This window comes from Neovison vison, chromosome 7 (assembly GCF_020171115.1).
Source record: "Neovison vison isolate M4711 chromosome 7, ASM_NN_V1, whole genome shotgun sequence".
NCBI classification, from domain to species: domain Eukaryota; kingdom Metazoa; phylum Chordata; class Mammalia; order Carnivora; family Mustelidae; genus Neogale; species Neogale vison.
In genome coordinates, this window is record NC_058097.1 from 29,383,945 (window position 1) to 29,407,151 (window position 23,207).

The window sequence follows — 23,207 nt, forward strand, 5'->3', positions numbered from 1 at the left end:
TGCTTCCCTTCCTCTCTCTGCCTACTTGTGATCTCTGTCTGTCAAATAAATAAATAAAATCTTTAAAAAAAAATGCAATTTAAGAGATGCCAGGTGGCTCAGTTAAGGTTAAGCTCTGTCTTCAGCTCAGGTCATGATCCCAGGGCTCCAGGGATCAAGTCTCAAACGGGGCTCCTTGCTCAGCAGAGAGCCTCCATCTCGCTCGGCCTGCCACTCCCCCTGCTTGTGCTGTCTCTCTCTCCCTCTCTGACAAATAAATAAATAAAATCTATAAATAAATAAATAGAGATTTAAAACAGCAGCATGTTATGTTTATTCACTGAAGTGGCAAAATACTTTGAAATTGTAATGCCAAGTATTATCTAAGGTGAGGAAACAGAGGTTAGTGATAGTAACTGATAACCTGCATTTCATACACCATGGTGGGAATATGCACTGAAAACAACCTTACGACAATGTGACAATATAATATGTATAGTTTTAAAATAGCTATACCCTCCTCTCACCTAAGCATTCCACTTCTAGTAATTTTTCCTAAAGAAATAATCCAGTTGTAAAGATATATATGTATGTATCAAGATGTTCACCAGGGTGCCTGGGTGGCTCAGTGGGTTAAGCCGCTGCCTTCACCTCAGGTCATGATCTCAGGGTCCTGGGATAGAGTCCCGCATCGGGCTCTCTGCTCAGCAGGGAGCTTGCTTCCCTTCCTCTCTCTCTGCCTGCCTGCCTGTCTACTTGTGATCTCTCTCTGTCAAATAAATAAATAAAATCTTAAAAAAAAAAAAAAAAGATGTTCACCAGAGCACTATACCTGATCTCAAAACACCAGAAATGCATTAAAGCACCGAAAGCAGGGGAATAACATTTAAGCCATTTTTAAAAACCACATCTCAAGGATATTTAATAAGGAAAAATGCTCAAGATATGAAAGTATTAAAAAAATGATATTAAACATTGTATCTAATACGGTATTTTCTAAAAAGAAAAAAAATCCCTATATATTTCCAAGCATAGAGAGACTAGATGGAATTAAACCACATAGTTACGAAGAATATTATCTCTACAAGGTGATAATATGATGTATTTGTATTTATACTTTCCTATTGTCTGTAAATTCTTTAAAGCGAACATGTCCCATATTTCATCAATTCCAAGGGACATATTTCTTCTTCATATTTAGTATCTCTGAAATTGGACTACATCTTCAGATTGATGGCATCTTTGACTGGATGGCATATATTACTACTTTTGTATGGAGCAATAAAAAAATAAAACAGTAAGTATCATTATTTTAGATGGATCCAAAGGATAATGTTCAATGAGGAGATCCTCAGAAAAGAAGCATTCGTTCCCCAAATGAAAATGATGGCACCTAAGCATCAGTGAAGGTACTATGAGCTCTGGATGGTTCTGTAAACCTTCCCCCAATACAGGACTCCACAGGAGGGAAAACTCTCCTACAAAACCAAGTACAGAGGTGAAGATGGCCTCAGGATACACGACTTTCCCCCTCTTGTTTCTAAATTAACTTTTATGGAATGCTTAGTTTGTCGTTGGGTTGTAAAGAGACTAGATTCTTGAGGTTAATCATTCTTTTTCCTTTTCCAAATATGCAAAATGAACTTTAATCCCACTTTGGCATGGGTTGCCTTTAATCTTCCAGACTGTAACTCCTTTCAAGAAAGAGGAGGGCAGAGAAGTTTGGGGAAACAGAAAGATGAGAAGGGACAGAGCTTGCTTGAATGAGTAAACCTAAATGAGCAGTCTTCTTCCCTCTCCCCCCATGGAAGACACAGGACCATCATTTCCGCCCACTGCTTCAGTGGGGACCGGAAGTGCCCTAATAAAGTGAATGAACAAAACACAAGCAGCCACTTAAACCTCTTGGTTCTGGTCCTCCCTATGCCTTTTGGCCTTCCCTCTTAATTTACTCCTATCTCATATCTAATTTTCCATTGGTACTTGAGGCTGATGGTTGTGGTTTCTGGCTAATGCCTGAGGAGGAAAAAAGGATGTTCCTTCCAAATACGTGCTAAGCTCCTGTTATGTACAAGGCATTAAGTGCTGTGTATAGTGCAAGAACTTACAGAATACAGTAGTGGCTCTCAAAAAAATGTAATTCTAATAGATAAGACTTCTGTACCAGTCACCACAGTCCAGAGGGAAAAAAGAACTATTGCAGCCACAATGACTGGTTGGCGACCCTGCCATTGTGGCTATTTAATTTTTTAATGTCATCTCAAAGAAATATACCGAGATAGAGAAAAAATAGCTGAAAAGGTGGAAGGAACAGTGTCAACAAAAGAGAAGGAAAATGATTGGGCTGTAATTTAGGCCTTTTTAAAAATTTTTCAATGCTTATAGGGCCTAGAAGAATTATTCCACAGGAAGAATTTGAGGAATCTTCCATCATGGGTTATAATACCTGGCCTTGAAATGAGCTGCAGGGACTGTGTCAAGAAGGGAGAACTCATTCCTACTCTCATCCTGAACTGACACCTGCAACAAGATCAATTAAAACAAAACAAAAAAATAACTTCCTTTATGGCCATTCTTCCTATCTTTGCGGAAGTGGCAAAAAACACACACAGGATATGCCATCAAATTAAAAGTCTGAAAAACTTCTTTTCCACATTCATGCTTTTAGGAGTTATGTTATATAGATTACGAGCCAAAGAAGGCATATTAATTAAGACTGCCAGCCAAAGGGAGAACTTCCACCCAACCAACCCTGATGCAGATTTATCCTAATACAGCATGATTCTGACTAGAGAAAATATGAGAGAATAAAAGGATCTAAAATTCATAGTAACTCATGCATTCTCAGCTTAAAAGAAACCAACACATTTTTGTTACCTTTAGTAGTTTTTTTAATAAATGATTTGGAAGAGAACAGGGTCGCCTGGGTGGCTCAGTGGGTTGAGGCCTCTGCCTTCGGCTCAGGTCATGGTCCCAGGGTCCTGGGATCGAGCCCCGCATAGGGCTCTCTGCTCAGCGGGGAGCCTGCTTCCTCCTCCCTCTCTGCCTGCCTCTCTGCCTATTTGTGATCTCTGTCTGTCAAATAAATAAATAAATAAATCTTTAAAAATAAATAAATAAATAAATAAATAAATGATTTGGAGAATCATTTATTGGAGAATAAATGTACAGATTGATTTGGACACTATATCGATTTAGGAAATTCTGTGATGTCGCATGGTCATTTGGACTAGATATTAGCAAGCAAAGCATGGGTCACTGAAGGAATGGATTGCCATGGAAAATTCTTAAAGCTGTCTCTGGAGATCCCCGAGTATTAAATGAATGCGCCCCTGTTTGAGGGGGGACTTCATAAACCTTTCCAGCTAGGAGCTTTCAAGGACAGAATAAGTATTTCTTTTGACTATATGTTTATTTATATATTTTTTAAGATTTTATTTATTTACTTGACAGAGAGAGAAAGAGAAATCACAAGTAAGCAGAGAGGCAGGCTAAGAGAGGGAAGCAGGCTCCCCGCTGATCAGAGAGCCAGATGTGGGGCTCAATCCCAGGACCCTGAGATCATGACCTGAGCCAAAGGCAGAGGCTTAACCCACTGAGCCACCCACGTGCCCCTTACCTATACGTTTATTGCCATGATATGGGGAGGGGCAGTGTACCAATCTTTGGTTTAGTCATCCACTCATTAATTCAAAAATTATTATTAAAGTACCAACCATGTTCAAAGTACTGTGTTAGGTGCTATAGAGGTTACACATCTTTAGAAACCTAAAATAGGGTAGATAGAAAACCTTTTTAGAAAATTCCAAGAACGAGAAAGAAGGACATGAGATCCAGATAAAAAACAGAATAGTCAAGGACCACAAGGGGAAGAAATCTTACTATGATAACTCTAACTGGTGGGTTTGAAGAAGTAGTAAGACAAAACATCATGAACATCATGTGACGAAGGGACAGCACTATGGCATTATTTTTTCACTAAGAATAAAGAAAGGCAATTGCACTTCCAGGGGGAGAGGGACAGCCACACAGGAAAGTCTTGGTTCAAATACAAAGCAAGCTAAAATGGGGCATGATTCTGGGCCTCTGATTTGGTATAAAATCTTGACCCGACATTTGTAACATTCCCTTTCAATGGGACAAGGTTAATGGTTATTGTGGACTCCTATCTTCTATTTATGGACCCAGTCACTTTATTTAGTTCCTCAATAAAGGACATGTTAGGTACTGGATTTCAAATTTCAGATTCCACGTACAAAGGAAGCACGGCAGTTTTGTCAAAATTATACATCCATGTGTAGTAGACATTATAATCCTCAATGATGTAAAAGTAATGATATGGCTGAAGGGAACTTTCATCCCCCAGGTTCCATCCTAAAAGTCAAGGAAGAGTCTATCTAAATATCGGTTGTAAGAAAATAAATTACAATAAAACTAAACTAAAAAAACTAAAAGTAAATGTTAACTAATAAAACTTGGCAAGAGTGAGGGGCGACTGGGTGGCTCAGTGGGTTAAGCATCTAAGTTCAACTCAGGTCAGGATCTCAGGGTCCTGCGATACAGCGCAGAACTGGGTTCATCACTCAGCTCGGAGTCTGCTCGTCCCTCTGCCCTTCCCCCTATTCCTGCTTGCTCTCACTCTCTCTCTTTTTCTCTCTCTCAAATAAATAACTAAAATCTTAAAAAAAAAAAAAAATAGTAAGAGTGAGAGAGTGTAAGAGCCATATCCCCATTTTTCACTTTTCTTCACATTTTTCTTAATGGAGGAACAGATAGCGCTTCAAGCTGCTGGATGGAGAGAGCAGTATTAAGCATATGTTTATGAGTTAAGGAGGTAATCACTTAAAGAATAAAAGGCAAATGCACCGTGTTGTTTTTATAAGAACGATACCAATATGAATGAGATACTGACAGGAAATGATCTCCAGAACCTATCATTAAGGGTGGAGGGGGAAGCAAGTAGTAGATTAATAGATAGAATATATATAGGGTCCCATTTGTGTGCTATTTTGTAAAGTAGCAGCAATATATATGTAAACCATATTGGCATAACTATATTTCTGCTAATGTTCACAAAAGGTCAAGATAGGAAAGTAAAGGAGAACTTCCAAATTTTATTCTATACTATTCTACATTATATTATAATTCCATACTATCCAAATGCTTTACAATGAGAATACATGTGTATGATGTATTACTTGTTCAGCTATTTATTTATTTATTTATTTTATTTATTACTTCTTCAGCTATTTTTAATATTTTTCAGCTATTTTTTCCACACTTTGAAAGCAGAAAGATCCCATGACTATGCAATTAGTAGAGCTGCACAATTTGACAGAAAAAAGAACAGCTCTGGTCTCAGAAAAACCTGCATTCTAACTCAGGCTTCACTAGGTCCATCACCCTGAACTACTTAATTTACCTCTCTAAGCCTCCTTTTCTTTTTCTTTTTCTTTTTCTTTTTTTTTTTTAAGATTTTATTTATTTATTTGACAGACAGAGATCACAAGTAGGCAGAGAGGCAGGCAGAGAGACAGGAGGAAGCAGGCTCCCTATGGAGCAGAGAGCCTGATGTGGGGCTCGATCCCAGGACCCCGGAATCATGACCTGAGTCAAAGGCAGAGGCTTTAACCCACTGAGCCACCCAGGCGCCCCGTAAGCCTCCTTTTCGTTTTGTGAAAGTTTTTTTGAGATAGAATTCACATACCAATCAATTCACTCATTGAAAACGTACGATTCCGCGTATTTGAGCACGTTCACAGGATTGTGGGACCATCACCACAAATGAATTATAGAGCCTTTTTAGAGCCCTGAAAAAAAAAATCCACACACCCATTAGCAAGCAACCCCCATCAATTTTCTTTTCTGGCAAAAATACAGGGATCCTAGAGAGAGAACAGGTTACTTGCCTGATGGACTTACTAGAAGAAAGAACACATATCAGAGCCTCCATCACAGTGGCCCTCAGCAGGTACTTGTGCGCCTCAAGTAAAATTCAAGACGTCAGTGACAGAGAAATACGCACAAAGACTGGATACGCAAGGAAAGTCTAGGAGATAGGGAAACCCCTCCAAGTACCTGGGAATCCTCTCCTCTGAGCAAATTCCACAAGAAATGTCCTCTCCCCAATGCTAGTGAATACTAAAGAACCAGGTATCGAGACAATAAGCACAAGTCTGAAACTGTCAGCATTTGGGGAGCCTACCTTCAGAGTAAAAGGTTCAGGAGGACAGATACATCCTCAACCCTGCAAAAACACAAGAAGTGAGAAGCAAACACCGTAGTTGCTGAGAAGGTAAGAAGAGCGTCACGAGGTCGTATTGGACGAGCAGTTGAAACTATGCTGTCACGTTTCTGCTTTTCAAAGTGAAAATAAACATGACAGGTGCTCATTTGGCTGTTCGAGCACTTTCCACCGAAATGGTAATTCCTGGAGCCTACCGACTGCAGCCTGAAGTTATAATTTATTGCTGTTTCTCTATTATTCCCTTGCCTCGGCAGAAAGCAGAACATAGCACCTACGTTTCAAGACCCATGAGAGGTAATAAAGTATAATTATTGAGAATTTATGATTAAGCCATAAATTATAGGTACTTTTTACTTCAGCTGGTCAGTCAGGACTTGGGGGAGGAAGGGAACGGGGTCAGAGGAAGAAGTAACAAAAGCCTTTTCCTTCGAATAAAATGTCTGAACTGGGGCAGGATTGAGAGACACCTGGATGATTTACAAAGATACAAAGATACCACAGTCTCCAAGTGAAGTCCCAGAGGACCCCTGTTAAGAGACTTTAAACTCCTAGAAGCCTCTGTTCTTCCTGCTCACAGGGCAACAGACTCCGACCAGAGTGCTCGTGTTGATGCCAAAAATAGAAGCAGGACGTATTTTCAGGTTCTACCACATCAAACGCTCACCCTGCTCCGGGTCTAGCTGCTTGGAGCCACAGTTATTTCAAAGAAGGTGAAACTAATCCGTAAAACGCGGCTGACCAGGCTCTGCTGGTAAACTCAGCCCTCGGCCAAGGTCAGAGCATGGCTACCCCAGAGCTCTGATTCGACCCTTCTCCCCCTCCAGAAGCAGTTGGTGAGATGGCCTTTTCTTGGGGTGCCTTTATGTGGTCATGGAAATAGAGTATGGCACAGGGACGTGCCAACCTGGCAGAACTGGGGGCCCGAAGCAGGATAAGAACACAATACTCAGTGCCCTTTTGTCACCCACTCACCTCACTAGCTCTCCCATAGTGCCATGGCCCAGCTCCCCCGTGTTCATGGCCGCCCCCTCCCCATGCAAAGCACTTTCTTGTTTGGCCTCCCAGTAACCCTGGGAAGGGAGTGTCAGGCAGAACAGCGGTTGTCCGGGGGAGGCAGAGACTGGGGAGCGAGATGAACAGCGCATGGCCGATAGACAAGGCCGTGAGTCTGGAACCTGGTCACCTGATAGGAAATGGCCTTTCAGCATTTGGCCCCAGACTGTGGGTGAAGGAAAGCAAAACCAAAAAAGCAGCAGCAGCAGCATGCATTTCAATTTACACTGCCTTTTTTCTTTTTCTTTCTTTTTTTTTTTTTTTTTGGCCATGGAAATTTTACTTGGCAACTGAAGCTTTGAGATTAACTATTTGAAAATGAGATTTAATTTGGATTGAGGGAAACAAAAATAGAGAGGCCAGAGAGAACAGAGTCATGAAAAGTGACAAGGAAAAAGTAATAAATGAAGCGGGGGGAGCAGATAACAAGGAGGTTTGCCCCAAATGTTTGCCTAGCCCTCACCTTTGTCCTGACACAGCCCATCTCCACACCCGGCTCCTGGTTAATGAACATAATTTGGTTGATGTCTCCTGAACTGTATAATCTGTTCCACAAAAAACAAACCCACAGTTTGTCTCCAAGCCACTTTTTAAGTCCCTAACTCCCTGGTTACATTCAGTCTATGGAAAACATCTGTGGCAAAGTAAATCATCCTACTCAGAGAAAGACCAGGGTGTATTTTTTTTCCCCCCTCTAAGTGTGTTTTTGAAGTCCTGGTTGGAAAATTAGTGAAAATTGTAAATCTGTTTGCAAATCCGGTCATGTCTAACTTTGAGATTAGGGCAAAGATTCCAATTTAAAAGTAAAACCGTGACAACCCCAGTTAAGCGTGTCCTCGGGCAGTGCCAGCAGGGCCTTCACTCACGTCCACAGGCAGCGGATTTATTACAAGCACCCGACACGTTCCCCATCAGACACCCCTGGAGTATTTACTTGAGACAGCAGGGTTCAGCCTGCACTTCCTCTGCAGACCAATATATTATTATAAATTGAGCTAAACTGTTTCCTTTTCATAAGTGCTATGAAGTTCAGATTTCAGATATCAGCACACGGCCGAGGTCCCTCCACAGGGCTCCTTGTAGGATTGGGATTCGAGAAAGTAAAGAGGAAAAGGCAGCAAGACACTATGGTTGCTTTTATTTTTGTCTGAGTTTGTTTAAGAGGAGATGGAAAAAAGTTCTTTTCAGAAACTGACTGTGACAACTTTAGCAAGAAAAGAGTAATTTTCTTTAATTATAATAAAGAATAAAGAAAATATATTCTAAATGGAGACATTCTAAAAGCACACTTTGGGTACACTGTGCTGTGCCTGGCCCCGATCAGGAAGGTACCAGCCATTTCCCCGATATCTGAATGCAGGAGCTGGGAAATCAGGAATGGATATTAGGTCCTGGACATCAGCTCCCAGAAAATAACAGCACTTACTTTGGTTTAGCACCTACAGTAGATAAAAGGACAAATGTATATTTAAAAATGCATATTCAGGGGCGCCTGGGTGGCTCAGTGGTTTAAGCCTCTGCCTTCAGCTCAGGTCATGATCTCAGGGTCCTGGGATCGAGCCCCACGTCGGGCTCTCTGCTCAGCAGGGAGCCTGCTTCCCCCTTCTCTCTCTCTGCCTGCCTATCTGCCTACTTGTGATCTCTCTCTATCAAAATAAATAATCTATAAAAAAATCATTTAATAAAAATGCATATTCATTATAAAATATGGTAAAAAGGACAAGGTAATTATTTAATATTTTCATTACTAATCTATTTCTGAGGCAAAGGAAACATAACTTTAAAAACAAAGGGCAAAGAAAAAAGCACACAGAACACTCTTGTCATGCTCTTCTCTTTCCTTCCTGAACAATCTGGTCCCAAAGCCTTTAGGTGAAGCAGAGACATCATGGTGAGAGAGAGAGGAGGGCCCCGGAGCCCAGGGCGGGGGTTAGCACCCAAGTAGGAGGAGGAAGGGGTGGTTTGCCCTGGGTGTCAGAGCCCAGATGGGATTAAAGAACAAGTTCCAATCCACGCACCCTACTAAGTGTGTAACCGTGGCTGTGTCACTACATCAATTTAACCTGAACTGATTCTTGTGCAAGGTAACTATCGTCTACTTCTTAGGGTTATGGAGATGATTAAAAGAATGCTTGGTTGTTGTTAGTCCCCAGTCAATGTGGTTGTTATTCACATACTACTATTATTCCGGATACATATATGCACAGAAAAAAAGACCAAAACAGGTCTGAACCTGATTTTCATATTCTTCTTTCGTTTCATACTTTTCAGCGTTTCTTTTCTGTACAATGAACATGTATTTTACTTTCATAATCAGAAAAGAACATACAAAATATTCTTAAATAAACAGATGGCAGGTGAGCTTCTACTATGTACAGTTACTACTTCTGCATGCAGAAAATTAATATGGCTATTTAGAATGGCACCAAATGACTTTCACTTCTTTCGAAGTTACAAACTGCTAATAGAAAGTCCTGAACAAAGTAACTGACAAGGAGAAAGTCTCCGACTGGTAACATTATACAGTTAACACCTCTCTAACAGTGACACGTGTCTCTTTTAACAAAGACAGAACAGGACTCAGGATATTCAGCAAACCAAAGTAGCAGGTCCTTAATACTGTTTCATAATCCAAGTGATACTGATCTTCTGTTTAAGATACTGTTATAAAATCTCCTTCTAAAGTAAATCCACGGGCGCCTGGGTGGCTCAGTTGGTTGAGCGACTGCCTTCGACTCAGGTCATATCCCGGACTTCCAGGATCGAGTCTCGCATCAGGCTCCCAGCTCCCTGGGGAGTCTGCTTTTCCCTCTGACCTTCTCCTCGCTCATGCTCTCTCACTCATTCTCTCTCAAATAAATAAATAAAATCTTAAAAAAAAAATTAAAGTAAATCCACTTCAGTGATTTTATTTAGAGTGAACTTATTTAGAGAAAAATATAAAGTGAATTTTATTCACTTTATTTTTATTTTATTATTTATTATTTTAATCACTTTATTTTTAGTTTTATTAATTTTATTTTATTTATATTTATTCACAAAAATATAAAGTGAATTTATTTAGAGAAAAATAATACATAAATTAACAGCACAGGAAGCACAGGGATATGGCGAAAACCTTGAGGCTGACGTGTAAATGACTGAGATTTGGAAAATGCTTAATGCAGTAATGATCTAAAGAGCTAATCCACACTGTGATTTTCTAGAAGGCAAGGACCTAGTTTTATCCATCCTCCAGAACCTTACACAGCATGGAGGACACAGCAGACCCTCTATATATGCTCAATTAATTGAGAAATAACTCTTCTCATACATATCCACTTTGAGCCTTGGGGCTCCCCAGTTCTAAAGCCAATAGTGATTAGATTCCTCCAGGCCAGTAAGCGTGAGATAAACACTGGATAATCAGGAGTTAAAGCCAATGACAGAATAAACCCAGAGAGGCTTTGTGAGTAAGAAAGGATACCGTCTCTGTGCTGCGCACTGGAAAACAAGCAGAAAGTGCAAAACCCAAACAAAACGCTTAGAGCGAAGAGCCAATAGCAAAAGCCGCACGAACACCACCGCTTCGGTCAGCCCAAGCACAGCGGAAATCCTGCTCTCCAGAGAACTCCACCACGAGTGGAAAGAAAGGCCCTGCAGTCAGGTCAGCTGCGCCTGAGAAGAAACTCAATTCCAACGGAAAAAACTTTCACTAAGAACTGACATAGACGGGGAAACCATCCGAATACTTCACACTGATAAGCTCATTCGGATGACTGAGTAACTGACAAGACGTCCTGAAAACTCTGTAGCACATGTGGGGAACTCCGTGTGGGGGAGAAAATAAAAGCAACTTTTACAAATGAGCAATACATAGAAAAATGAGGGATTTAAAACGAACAAACAAAAAAACTGGTTCCATGCAGAAGATTCATAATCACTATAAAATACCTAAAGAGCTTGTTTCAAAAGACACATTCGAAGGGCACCTCAGTGGCTCAGTCGGTTAAGGCTCAGGTTATGATCTTCTGGGTCGTGAGATCAGAGCCCCACAGTGGGCACCCCACTTGATGGGGAGTCAGCTTGGAGAGTCTCTCTGCCTCTCCCAACTCACTTCCACACACACTCTCTCTACAATAAATAAATAAATCTTAAAAAAAAAAAAAAAAAAAAAAGACACATTCCAAATATGTAGCCAGTAATCTAAAACTTAGACACAAGAGCACTGATGCAGCTTTGACCCTCCTAATTACCAAGCATGAAGTAGCAGTCTCCTTGGTGAAGGGGTATTGCCAAGCCAGGAGTCTCGATGTCCCACGAGATCTTAAAACCGACATGCCAAATATCCGGATCTCTGCCTTCGAGCTGAGGGTCGTCCTCACTTTCCTCTTCTGAGCCTGTCAGAAACAGAAGAGCCAGATCAGAAAGGTAATGTCTCGTCTCAGGTTCTGGGTCTTATAATCATTAGTTCAGAAAATATTAAGTTTTAATAAAAAATGGACAGGAAATAAACTATATCCTTTTCTATCATATTTTGTGAAAAAACACATTCTTTCAATTATTTTTAACACATCCTTTATTCTTTAATCAAACAAATCTTTAAATGATGAGGAAATAACCACAGAGATACCAAGAACAATGAAAGATGATTTATTCAATTCCACACAAATAAATTAAATAATATGGATTAAATAAACAGTTTTTAAGGAACTTTTTAACTACCAAAATCATCCCCAGAAGGGGAGAAAAGCTAGTGAAACCATAAAAGGTAAAGAGGAAGTTGTCAAAGAACTCTCTCAGGATAACATAGGTATCAAGAGTTTCAAAGAAGAATTCTACCAAACAATTAGGGAGTGGGTTATTTCCATATACTTTAAATTGTTTAAGAGCATAGAAAAAGAAAATTTTCCAAATTCTTTTCCTGAAGATAGTATAATATGTATCAAAATCCAAACACACACACACACACACACACGCGTACACACCCCTCGTATCTGAGAATCAAAGCAAAATTCTTAAATATGGGGAAAGAGAACCCAAATCTAACAGCATATTAAAAGAATAACATTCCATGACCAAGTAGAACTTATCACAGGAATACAAAGATAGTTCAATATGCAAAGGCTTATACACTTATACTTACACACACAAAAAAAATCACATTCTTAGATGAAAACAAAGAGTCACCAGAAATACACAACATATTCAATAAAATACATCCTTCTATAATCAAAACATCAATAAAAAAACAAGTGGCCAGGTTCCTTAACACAATAAAATACAGAGCTCTCTCAACCACAAAGCCAGCATCATATTTTAACAGGGAAACATTAGAAATCTTCCCAAAGTCAAGAATTAGGAAATAGTATCCTTTATCATCACAATGATTCATCATTATTCTGGAAGGAATGACCAACACAAGTGTGCTCTCTGGAGAGGCATAAGAAATGAGCCCTAATGAGGCAAAGAAAAAGGTTTTTTTCATAAGAAAAAGTGCTTTTTTGCAAACAATATTATTATTTACTGCCAATCAACCAGGACAAATATATCCCAAGCAACAGAGTATTGTCTGTAAGAAAAAAACTTTAAAATTTATTGAAGGACATAAAATAAAATTTAAATGAATGTAAAGACATATTATGCTCTTGGGATGTAAAACTGAACACCATGGGAACGTCAGTTCTTCCTAAATTCATTTATAAATTTGTCCATAGTCAGAGAAATACTTTTTCATATATAAAGAGCTACTACAGCACATCAATAAGATAAAGATCAATACTCAAACAGAAAAATGGGCAAAAGTTATGAAGACAGAACACATAAAAGGAAAAAAGATAAATATACAAACATTTAAAAGATGTTCAAACTTAGTCATATAAGAAAAATTCAAATTAAAGCCGCAACGGATATTTCTAATTTACCGTATCAGAAAAGAACAAACATTTTGATAAACACAGGGTCAGTAAGAGTACAGCACAAGAGCATACTCACATTCTCTGTAAAGGACAATATGATGATACTTTACAAAATTATAAATGCACAAACAGTTTGAACTTAAAGGAATTCCACATTTCCACTTTTAGCAATGTATTCTTAAATTCTTATTTGCAGAGGCTGCAAAATGACTTTTGAGCAAGGCTGTTTAGTGTACCGCTGTTTATAAAAGCAAAAGATCAGAAATGACCTAAATAGGGGCACCTGGGTGGCTTAGTCAGTTAAGCATCTGACTCTTGATTCCGGGTCAGATCATGACCTCAGGGTCATGGGATCAAGCCCCAAGCCAGCCAGTCTCTATGTTGAGCATGCAGCCTGCTTGGGATTTTCTCTCTCACTCCCTCTCCCTTTGCCCTCCCTACCCCCGCTCGCGTGCATGCATCCATGCCCACGCACTCTCTCTCTTAAAAGAGAGAAAGAAAGATAGGGAGGGAGAAAGAGGAAAGAAAGGGGAGGAGGAAGGGGGGAAGGAAGGAAGGAAGCAATCTAAATATCCATCAATAAGTTTCTGGTTAAATAAATTATGAAATGTCCAGGCAATAAAATACTATGTAGCCACTAAAAGTAATAAGCACTGATACAGAACTACCTGAAACATTTTTAAGAGAAAGAAACTGACAGGCTATAATCTGTGTAAAAAATACAAACATATACACAAAGGTGTTTATATATGTACAGGTAATATTCTACAAGGATATTCTACTCTAGAAGGATACTCGCAACTGACCTTTCTGGGAGGAGGACAATGTGTCTGAAGTACAGGACGGCAGAGACACATGAACAAATTGGAAAGTGTGCTCTGCCTACAGGAGCAGTCCTACAGGGATTGCCCTATATAAAAACTTGTAAAAGTTCGTTTACGAAATATTTATTAAGTACTTACTACATATGAGGCACTGACCTGGGCACTTGGGCTCCATCAATGAATGAATCAAAGAGCTTTGCCCCTGGGAAGCTTTCTTTCTAGTGAAGTTATAAATGTTCATCTCTGATGACTAGAAAAAGGAGAGTTTAAATTCCATTAGATGCTAGACCCGGTCTTTAAGGGGTGGGTCCATTTTTCCATTTCATCCACATTTAGGGCCCTGTTAACTGGCACACAGAAGGCATCCAGTTGTACTTAACTGCTTACTTAAAAACAAAATGCTCTGTTGACACCCATTCACAGTCCTTTCTGAGACAGATGGCAGGAAAAGAAAACTGTTAATTGAAGGGGAATTTAAAAAAAAAAACAACCCTGCAAATTAAGTCAAATAACATAATAAAGCATGACACTGTTCATTTAGCATAGGTCTCTACAGTAAAGAAGTTTAGGAAGCCTGGGTGGCTCAGTTGGTTAAGCAACTGCCTTCGGCTCAGGTCATGATCCTGGAGGCCCGGGATCAGGTCCCACATCAGGCTCCCTACTCAGCAGGGAGTCTGCTTCTCCCACTGACCTCTCTCCTCTCATGCTCTCTCTCTCATTCTCCCTCGCTCTCTCTCTCTCTCTCTCTGTCAAATAAATTTAAAAAAAAAAAAAAATCTTAAGTAAAGAAGTTTAGAGGAGAGACATGTTTAGTGAAGTTCCAAATGGGTCGAACAGAATTCTTTGAGAAGATCAAATTTGAAAGCCAAGTACGGTCTAGATTCCCAAAGGGTAGAGTAAGGAATGCTGAAGGAAGCCAAGAAGATGTAAAGCTCCCTGTAACACGTGGGCAAGGAAGCATGTTTCACCCAGGGTGTATAATATTCAGGTCATCCACACAAACCAAAAGTACAAGCACCCCAGATGGTCCATCTCCATATATGGAATTCCTAAATCCAGAACATGTTACTCTACAATAACTATGCATAAGGGTCAAAGGCAGTAAAAGAAGGGGGGAGAGGAAGAAAGCCCCTTTATAATTATTAATTCACATTACTTTGCACAGGTACGGTGGAAAAAAGAAAAACACAACAGACCAGTGTTCTGGGAAATTCCGGGAAGGAACACTACTAAATGACCTTTAAGGACACATCCAACTTTGCATATTCTTCAGTTCCTTAAGATAGAATCTGAAATCGGATATTGCCACAGGGCGCCTGGGTGGCACAATGAGTTAAGCGTCCAACTCCCGGTTTCGGCTCAGGTCATGATCTCCAGATCACGGGATCGAGCCCTACATCGGGCTCCACACTCAGAAGGGAGTCTGCCTGAGTTTCTCTCTCCCTCTCCCTCTGCCCCTACCACCCTCAACTCTGCTTTCTCTCTCTCTACAATAATATATAACCTTTCAAATCTGATACTGCCATTTTAAAAGAATCTTACCCTTTTTTTTTCCTGTTCGTTATTTCTGATCCGTTTTCTCAAGCATTCTTTAGTTAGGAACAACTTTTAGCAAGCTTTCTTTAAGAATAAAGTCCTACAGTAAAAAGTCTAAAGCCACTTTTCTCCACTAATCCCAAAAACATTTAAAGGAGAACCCTCTAGAACAGGAATGATAAACACCTTACATATCAGAGGACACAACTAACTCACTGGTCATGGCTTTTGTGAGCCCTGGTACAGAATTATCCTGAATTCTCTAAGCTCAAAAGAGAGAGTGGTATAATCAATTACTGATATCTGTCATTGGCTCTAGAAGGGGGAGTTAGCACCAGCAAAACTGAATATTTGCCATTCGCATCTGATGACATTCTCTAGTCATATCTTACTTATAATACACTTATGCCTGAAAATTCTGGAATTTGCAAAACTAGATCTTAATGACCAGAAAAGAGCCGGCAAAAGGTGTACAACTTGACCTGCTCTACGTTTTCATAACAAAACTAAGTTAGCTGCCAACTGAGAGAAGCTCTTTGCATAAAAATACAAAGGACAAGCTATTCTTGAATTACAAGATCTGGTATCCCTGAGCCAGTGCCGAGCTAATAAACAGCTGTCCCTTGTAGATGAGGCAAGTGCTCTCTGAGAGCAGCTGTCCCCGTCAGCCATTTCCCCGCATTGGCCGTACCTCCTGGCCCCTACAGGCATTTACATCTATGAACTTTGTTCCAGCCCACAGCGAAACTGGGCCTCTTCACCTGCTTACACAAAGTACCTGGAAGACAGTCAGGCCCATTCATTTACACACTGTCCAAGACCGAGCAGCTAAGACACAGACCATAGAGCCCACAAGGTTGAAAATATTCATCATCTGGCCAGCCCCTTACTCAGAAAACCTTTGCCCAGCTCTGCTCTAGAATCCCGATATTGCCATTTGATAGAAATGTCTACTGTACGTATCAGCAAGGAAGCCAGGCTGAATAAAATAATAATGATGTCAGGCGACTAATACTAGCATACAACATAATAAAGTAATTAATGCTAAGTTATTTGATAAGCAGATCAACTTAGCGAAAGAATACAGCTCTGCCAAATCATGTGTTTATATTTGTGATACCCTAGGGCTTTCGGTGGGTTCCTTCTGGAGATTCCTACTGACAATGGAGGTAGCAAATAGCACCAGGAAGAAGAATAGAAATATTTTAAGAAGGTTTTTCATATGTCTCTCTCTTTCTCTCTGGTGAAACCAACTATGAACTTTAAAAACAGTTTCTAAATGACAATGGCAAGGAAGCTGTTGTGGTTTCCAGCGAGTATGGCTGGTGCGCTGGTTGACAACTTTCCCCTCTACCTCCCACCCACCCCCTCGGCCCATTATGGCACCAGTAAAGTCTGGAACGACAGAGACGGTAGTTGCAATCAGTGTTTCCTGATGTCTCCCATAAATCCAGCACCTTTGAAATGTGCTCATTAAAATAAAGTTTTCTTGAGGGTTTGTTTCCCTCTTGGGCTGGGTACGGAGAAGGGAGGAAGCTGTACATCTGATAAATTTTTTATTGCATAAGTATAGTGTTGCTCACTTTCTCAATAAAATCAACTTGTAATTATCTGTAGCAACTGCAGTTGATTACTCTTGCCTCATGTTATTCTGGAAACAAGCAGAGGCAAGAGGCCCCTACTTGCCTTTAAACCTCAGTAACACTGAAAGGACTGTGAGTGTCTCAGGTGTGTCTGATGCATTTCTAGTTCCCACTAACTAAACTGTTAAAGAAGTGAAAGATGTGACAAAATACAAAAGAATGCTGAATTTAAATACCCAGTTTAAAACACCAACTCCCCCCACCCCGATTTCTTTATGTTAGTTTTTGAAGAACAATTAATTCCCATTTGGGAAAAAATGAATGCCATCCAGTATTTTGTTTGTATTTTTCAAGCTGTATGCAACCACTGTCATATAGGAAACAAAGACAGAAACCTGAGCATGAAAGAAGAGATGACAGTTCCAGTCAAATAAAATATAGTGCTTAAAATTTTGTCCCCAGTTTAATAACATATCCCATTAATACTGTATGTCAATAATTCCCCTGATGTGTAAATATATGTTCATCGTCACTACACATTAATAGCCCAGTTTCCTATTCCCTATTCCCTAGGCCAAATGCTAAGATTTCTAAGACTCTGGCCTCGGCAATTCTATTCTGTTTCCTGAACCCCATACCCAGAATGGCTTCAGTAGCAGGTCCCTTCCTATCTACATCCCAGATCTTGAGGCAGGAGAAACCCAGAAGTTGCAGCTAGTCAGCTGGTATACAAAACCTCATGATGCTTTCTCTGGGTGCTATGCTAGTCTGTGATATTCCAGGATCTGGGACAGAGAATCTGTTTTGAAAAAAGGTAAAGAGTCAGAAGGGAAAAGGAGAAGGTGTAAGGTTGGGAAGATACCTTCGGTGGTGGTGGTGGGGGGTGGCCTAATGGGTATACAAGAACACAATTAATTCTTTAGAGTTGCAAGTGTATCATGTGAATGACATACTATGTCATACATGACATACATGTCATGCAAAAGAAGAGGCTGGAGGGGTGGGGAGGCAGAAGCCTGGACACTTTGCGAACCACAGTCAGGAATTTAGACTGAGGGCAATGACAGACATGAAAGACGTTTTCATAGGTCAGATCCTATGATCCAGTTTTTCACAGTGATCCCTCTGGAAGGCAGACACTTCTGTGTGCAGACCTTGCATAATTTTTCTGGACAGTTTTCCAAAGTAATGGCGAATGGCGTAAGCCAGAGAACATTTAGGAAAGACTCCTGAAGGGCATGTCCCTAAGAAAAGAAGGGTTCTCCAAGGAGAAGCTGTCCTGGGAGATTTCTACAACTTCACCACACCTTCCTTGATTGGTTGGGAAGAACAAGTAGTCAAGGCCTGTTGCAGACTTAGAGCAAATTCCCTCCCAGCCATTAAGGTATGAATGAATGGTCTCAAGAAATGAATCCAGAGATGTTTGAAGTTGGTGGGGGGGGCTATCTAATCAATTGCAGTTCATAGTCTATAAGAAGAAGCTGGATGCTGCTCTCAGATGTCTCAAAACAAGCAATTCAGGTCAAACATAGTCCCTTGACACAGAGAGATAATAAAATTAATCATAAATGTTCTGGGATTTCAAGAGAAATGTTGCAAACTCTTTCCCAAAAAGTCTAAAGCCTTTCAACACGATGTCTGGCTCTTTCAGCTTTCAGATTAAGCATTAGGAAAAAAAAAAAAGATATATTCGCATACATAGGAGAACCTTATTATATCACGTTTCATGGACTTGGGAGGAAAAAGCAAAAGTGATAAAAGGAGAGAAAAATTGTTCTGGGGGCTCTTGGCTAAAGCTTCAAAACCATTACATTATCTGAAGTAAAACATGAAATGAAAAAAAGGAGCAAAGATACTTGTCAAACAATACATTCTCCAAACCAGATCTTCTAATAATAGAGCTTGTAACTCTTTGGGCAGCCTCAGAAAAGGACAGGGTGGTAGAGATTTACAAGAAAACATCACATTGTAAATAACGTAAAAGGGTAGAACCAAACTAGATTAATCAAAAAAGGATAATTATTTGTTCATCTAGCTTCAGGCAAAGCTTTACCCAGAGTTCAAGGCACCTGTCCAACACCCAGCTTTTGTCCTTCTCAAAGGTCATAAAAAAGAAAAGGAGTGGCCACAACAGCTGGGGGTAGGCATTTAGGGGCCACGAGAAATTTGCTTGCCCCAAGGGAGGAAAGCAATAGCTCAAGAAGGGCTATGAAGGGAAAGAAACTTGAAACTGACCACACTATTAACTGTTGAAATGAGGTCCACTTTCGGAAGCCAGTGAGACCTCTGGGCTTCCTATTAAATGAGCCAATTCTTTATCTTTTTAAATTAAGCCTGTTTAGCCCAGGTGTCTGCTATTTGCAATCAAAAGAATCCTAATTCTAAACAGGTATCATAGTTGCAGAAATCAGTTATTGGACAGTGGCAAGAATATAGATAAATAGCATATGCCACTCAAAACTAAAAATACTGACTTTAGGCAAAAAATACTCTTCTACCATTATATGCACATACAAAGAAGTATACAAACCACACCTTCAAGGAGCTTACAATTCTAATTCATAATTTAAATATGGACAAAACTAATGTTTGGCCTCAGAAGCCAGGATAGTAGTTACTGCTGGGGGAAAAAATACACTGGAAAGGAGCATTTCTGGGGTGCTAACATAAATGATGTCATTCAGTAATACAGGATTCAATTGCCCAATTAATGTCTTAGATAATAAAGCTTATTCCACTCCAGTCTGTCCTAATCTCCTACTCATCACACAAATACATCGTTAAAAATTCGGCCATTCTTGGGTAAAATATTTTCAAATCACACATCTGTTCAGAGATTGAATACCTACAATATACAAAGAACTCCAAAAGTTCAACAACTGAAAAAACAACACAATTCAAAAATGGGCAAAAAACTTGAAGAGACAAGGGCGCCTAGGTGGTGCAGTTGGTTCAGTGTCTGACTCTTGGTTTCCGCTCAGGTTGTGATCGTGGGATCGAGCCCCATCGGGCTCCACGCTCAGCACAGAGTCTGCTTGGGACTCTCTCTCCCTTCACCTTCCTCCCCCTAAAATGAATAAATAAATAAATAAATACATCTTTAAAAATAAAGAAACAAACAAAACTTGAAGAGACATTTCTCCAAAGAAGATACATGAATGGCCAATGAGCACATGAAACAAAGCTCAACATCATTAATCATTAGGGATCAACCAAGGGGCAGGATGAAACTACAGGGGATAATTGATATACGTTCACTGTCTTGATCGTGGTCATGGTTTCACAGGTGTGTTAAAACTCAGGAAACTAAACTTTAAATATGTACCGTTTGCTGTATGTAAGTTATACCACAATAAAACTATTGAGGGAGCGGGGAGGAAATCAGCCATCCCCTTGTTGGCTGGCCTTCCCTTGACAACTGGGAGATGGCACTGGAGGTCTTCTTTTCTCACCAGCACCGAACACTGCCACTCTTCAGCAGTGAAAAGATGGGTAACATCACACAAACATTCCTCATCACCTCTGCCTCTTCTAATCTGGCCCCCCTTCTCTGGATTATGGCAATCGCCTCTTTCTCCTACTTCCAGCGCTACCTTCCTCCTTCCACTCAAAACCACAATGGCTCCTACTTCATGCCATGCCACAGACAAGCCCAGTACCTTGTGTTACAGTACTACTTCTGTAATAGCTTCCACCCACTCTGCACCCTTAGTCGTTCCTCTCCGTCTTCACTGCTGTTACTCCCCCTCTTCTCACTCAATTTTATCCCTGCTTGCTGCTTCTGAAATATCTCAACATCCCGTTCCATCTCTGGGCCTTCCATATTCCCTCTACCCAGGCTAGTCTCCTCCCGCTCACTCTCTCCTTCCAGGCTTAGCTCAAACGTGACCTTCATAAGGAAGCTTACTCTCCTACTTAAAACTGTACACCTGTGCCTCCCCCTTGTTTACAACCTTCTTGTTCATTTGTGTTCTCTCTCCTTGCTAAAACATAAGCTCTGTGAGGGCAGGGATTTTTGCTGGTGGCTATAAGCTCAGCATCTAGAAGAGTGCTTGCCAAACAGCAGATGCTTACTCTTCAATGCATAAATACTTCCACAGGGATTAAATGTGACTTAGACCACCAAATGAGTTTTGAACAATGTAAGTGACTTCACAAATAACGAACAGGGACGCCTGGGTGGCTCAGTCGGTTGGGCATCCAACTGCTGATTTCAGTTCAGGTCATGATCTCGGAGTTATGAGCCCCGAGTCAGTCAGGCTCCACATTGTAGTGGAAACTCGGCTTGAGATTTTCTCTCTCTATCCCTCTCCCTCGGCCCCTCCCGACTTTGCTTTCTAAAATAAATAAATAAATCTTAAAAAACAAAAAAACAAAAAAAAATAACAGCACATGGCATGATACAATGAAGCAAAATCAAACGAGCTTTGAGACCTCAGACGAGGATGCCGGGAATCATGGGAAAACATTAAATATCACAGCATTTTTTTTTTTTTAAATTATGAATGCTCCCAAACTCCTAGCTGCAGTTACTGTCTAACCTTTCATGCTGTCAAAGATGAGCTAAGGAAGATGAAGCTACTCATTTCAACGTAAAGTATGGTAACGAATTTCTCGCCTTAAGTCAATTCGACTTTTCCTGAGTCAAAGACATGAAATGGGAGTCCTAGAATCCAAGAAAATTATTACGAAGTCCCTGCTTTCAGCAGAATCAGAGAATCGCATACTCACAACCATGGATTGGCCTCTCTCCCTTTTCCTCCTTTCACCCTCCTTGGGAAATCTGGGAAACGATACGAAGAATCTGCAATACGTGGCCCTAGTGAAAATTCTTAAGAATTGCTTTTCCTAGAAAGACAATGTTGCAGAAAGCATTTCCTTCCAAATGTACAAAAAACAGTAACCAATCATTATTTACCTGGTCCTTTTGAAGGTATTCAAGTCAGAGAATAAGGTGTAGAACTACATTAAACAAGGAGTTGTTCGTGTCTTCTCTGATAGAATTTGTGCATATGTGTGTATATATGTTTGGGGTTTTTTGGTTTTTAAGATCTGAGAGTAACAAGCATTGCCAGCAAAGCCAGCACTGGAAAATCAAATACTCTGCCAATTTACACACGATTCCCTGAAGCCATTCCTGATGAAATGTTGTACCATTTCAATCTTCTTACTGGGGATATCTATTAACTAGCTTTGCTTGTGAAGCCAATGAATTTAGTATATAATTACACGTATCCTATACAAATTACTTCTCAATGACCTCTACTCACAGAAATAAACTAAAAAGGGATGACTGGCTCATTATAAATCTACAGAAAGATTTCATGGGAAAAGGTATTGAGAGCAAAGTCCTGAAGGATCTTAAGCTTCACCTGAATTTAATTTCAGCAGGAAGTAATCTCCTCTGTTCTGAACTCCCAATGCATTTTATGTGAACTCCTGTGGCATGTCACACTTCCTTGTCCCTAGGGAACTCCGTGACCTTGGACACGTCACTGCCGTTCTTCCTGCCTGAGTGTCTTCATCTATAAAATGAAATGCTTGAACAAGGTGATTTCAAAAAAGTCTCCTTCCAGGTCTCACATTTCCTGATGGCTCAATTACAATCACAGGAGCACACTTTACTTTACCTGTCCTTTCAAGGCAAGAAGGGCATTCGGTTTACCTCTGGAGCCTCCCTACTGTCTAGAACAGCCAACTGAACTTCCCTCAGCAATTGCTTGGCAAACATGTTCAGAGACTCAGAAAACAGTACCGTGGTCTGAAATTCCCATTCTCTTTGCCAACTTTAAGCCGTTCCTAAGCCTGACCATAATTTTTAATCCATATGGCTCTCTTCGAGGCTACCTTTACCATACCTCTGGCAGGATTACAAGGAGGCTAGAGAGGTAAACCTATCACTTGTCAAGAAGTTTCAAGGCACTTGCTTTGGAAATCATCTGACTCAATGTCACGCACGCACACAACTGGAGACCCAGAAAGAGGTTCCATTTCACAGAATAAGCTTATCTAATGCATTCCAACCCCGAGAGCATGTGTAGGAAGCTACAAGCAGATGTTGCAGGGGGAGAGAAGAGAGGTGGCAGTC

The 23,207-nt window shown here is 40.3% G+C and overlaps 1 protein-coding gene across 1 annotated transcript in view; it reads right to left on the bottom strand.

The window, feature by feature from the left end:
• Positions 1–23,207, bottom strand: part of FTO (FTO alpha-ketoglutarate dependent dioxygenase) — a 373,822-nt gene that overhangs the window by 225,027 nt on the left and 125,588 nt on the right. Inside the window, exon 4 of the mRNA XM_044256132.1 lies at positions 11,515–11,658. Coding sequence (XP_044112067.1) covers positions 11,515–11,658 — 144 coding nt within the window. The remainder of the gene's footprint in view (positions 1–11,514; positions 11,659–23,207) is intronic.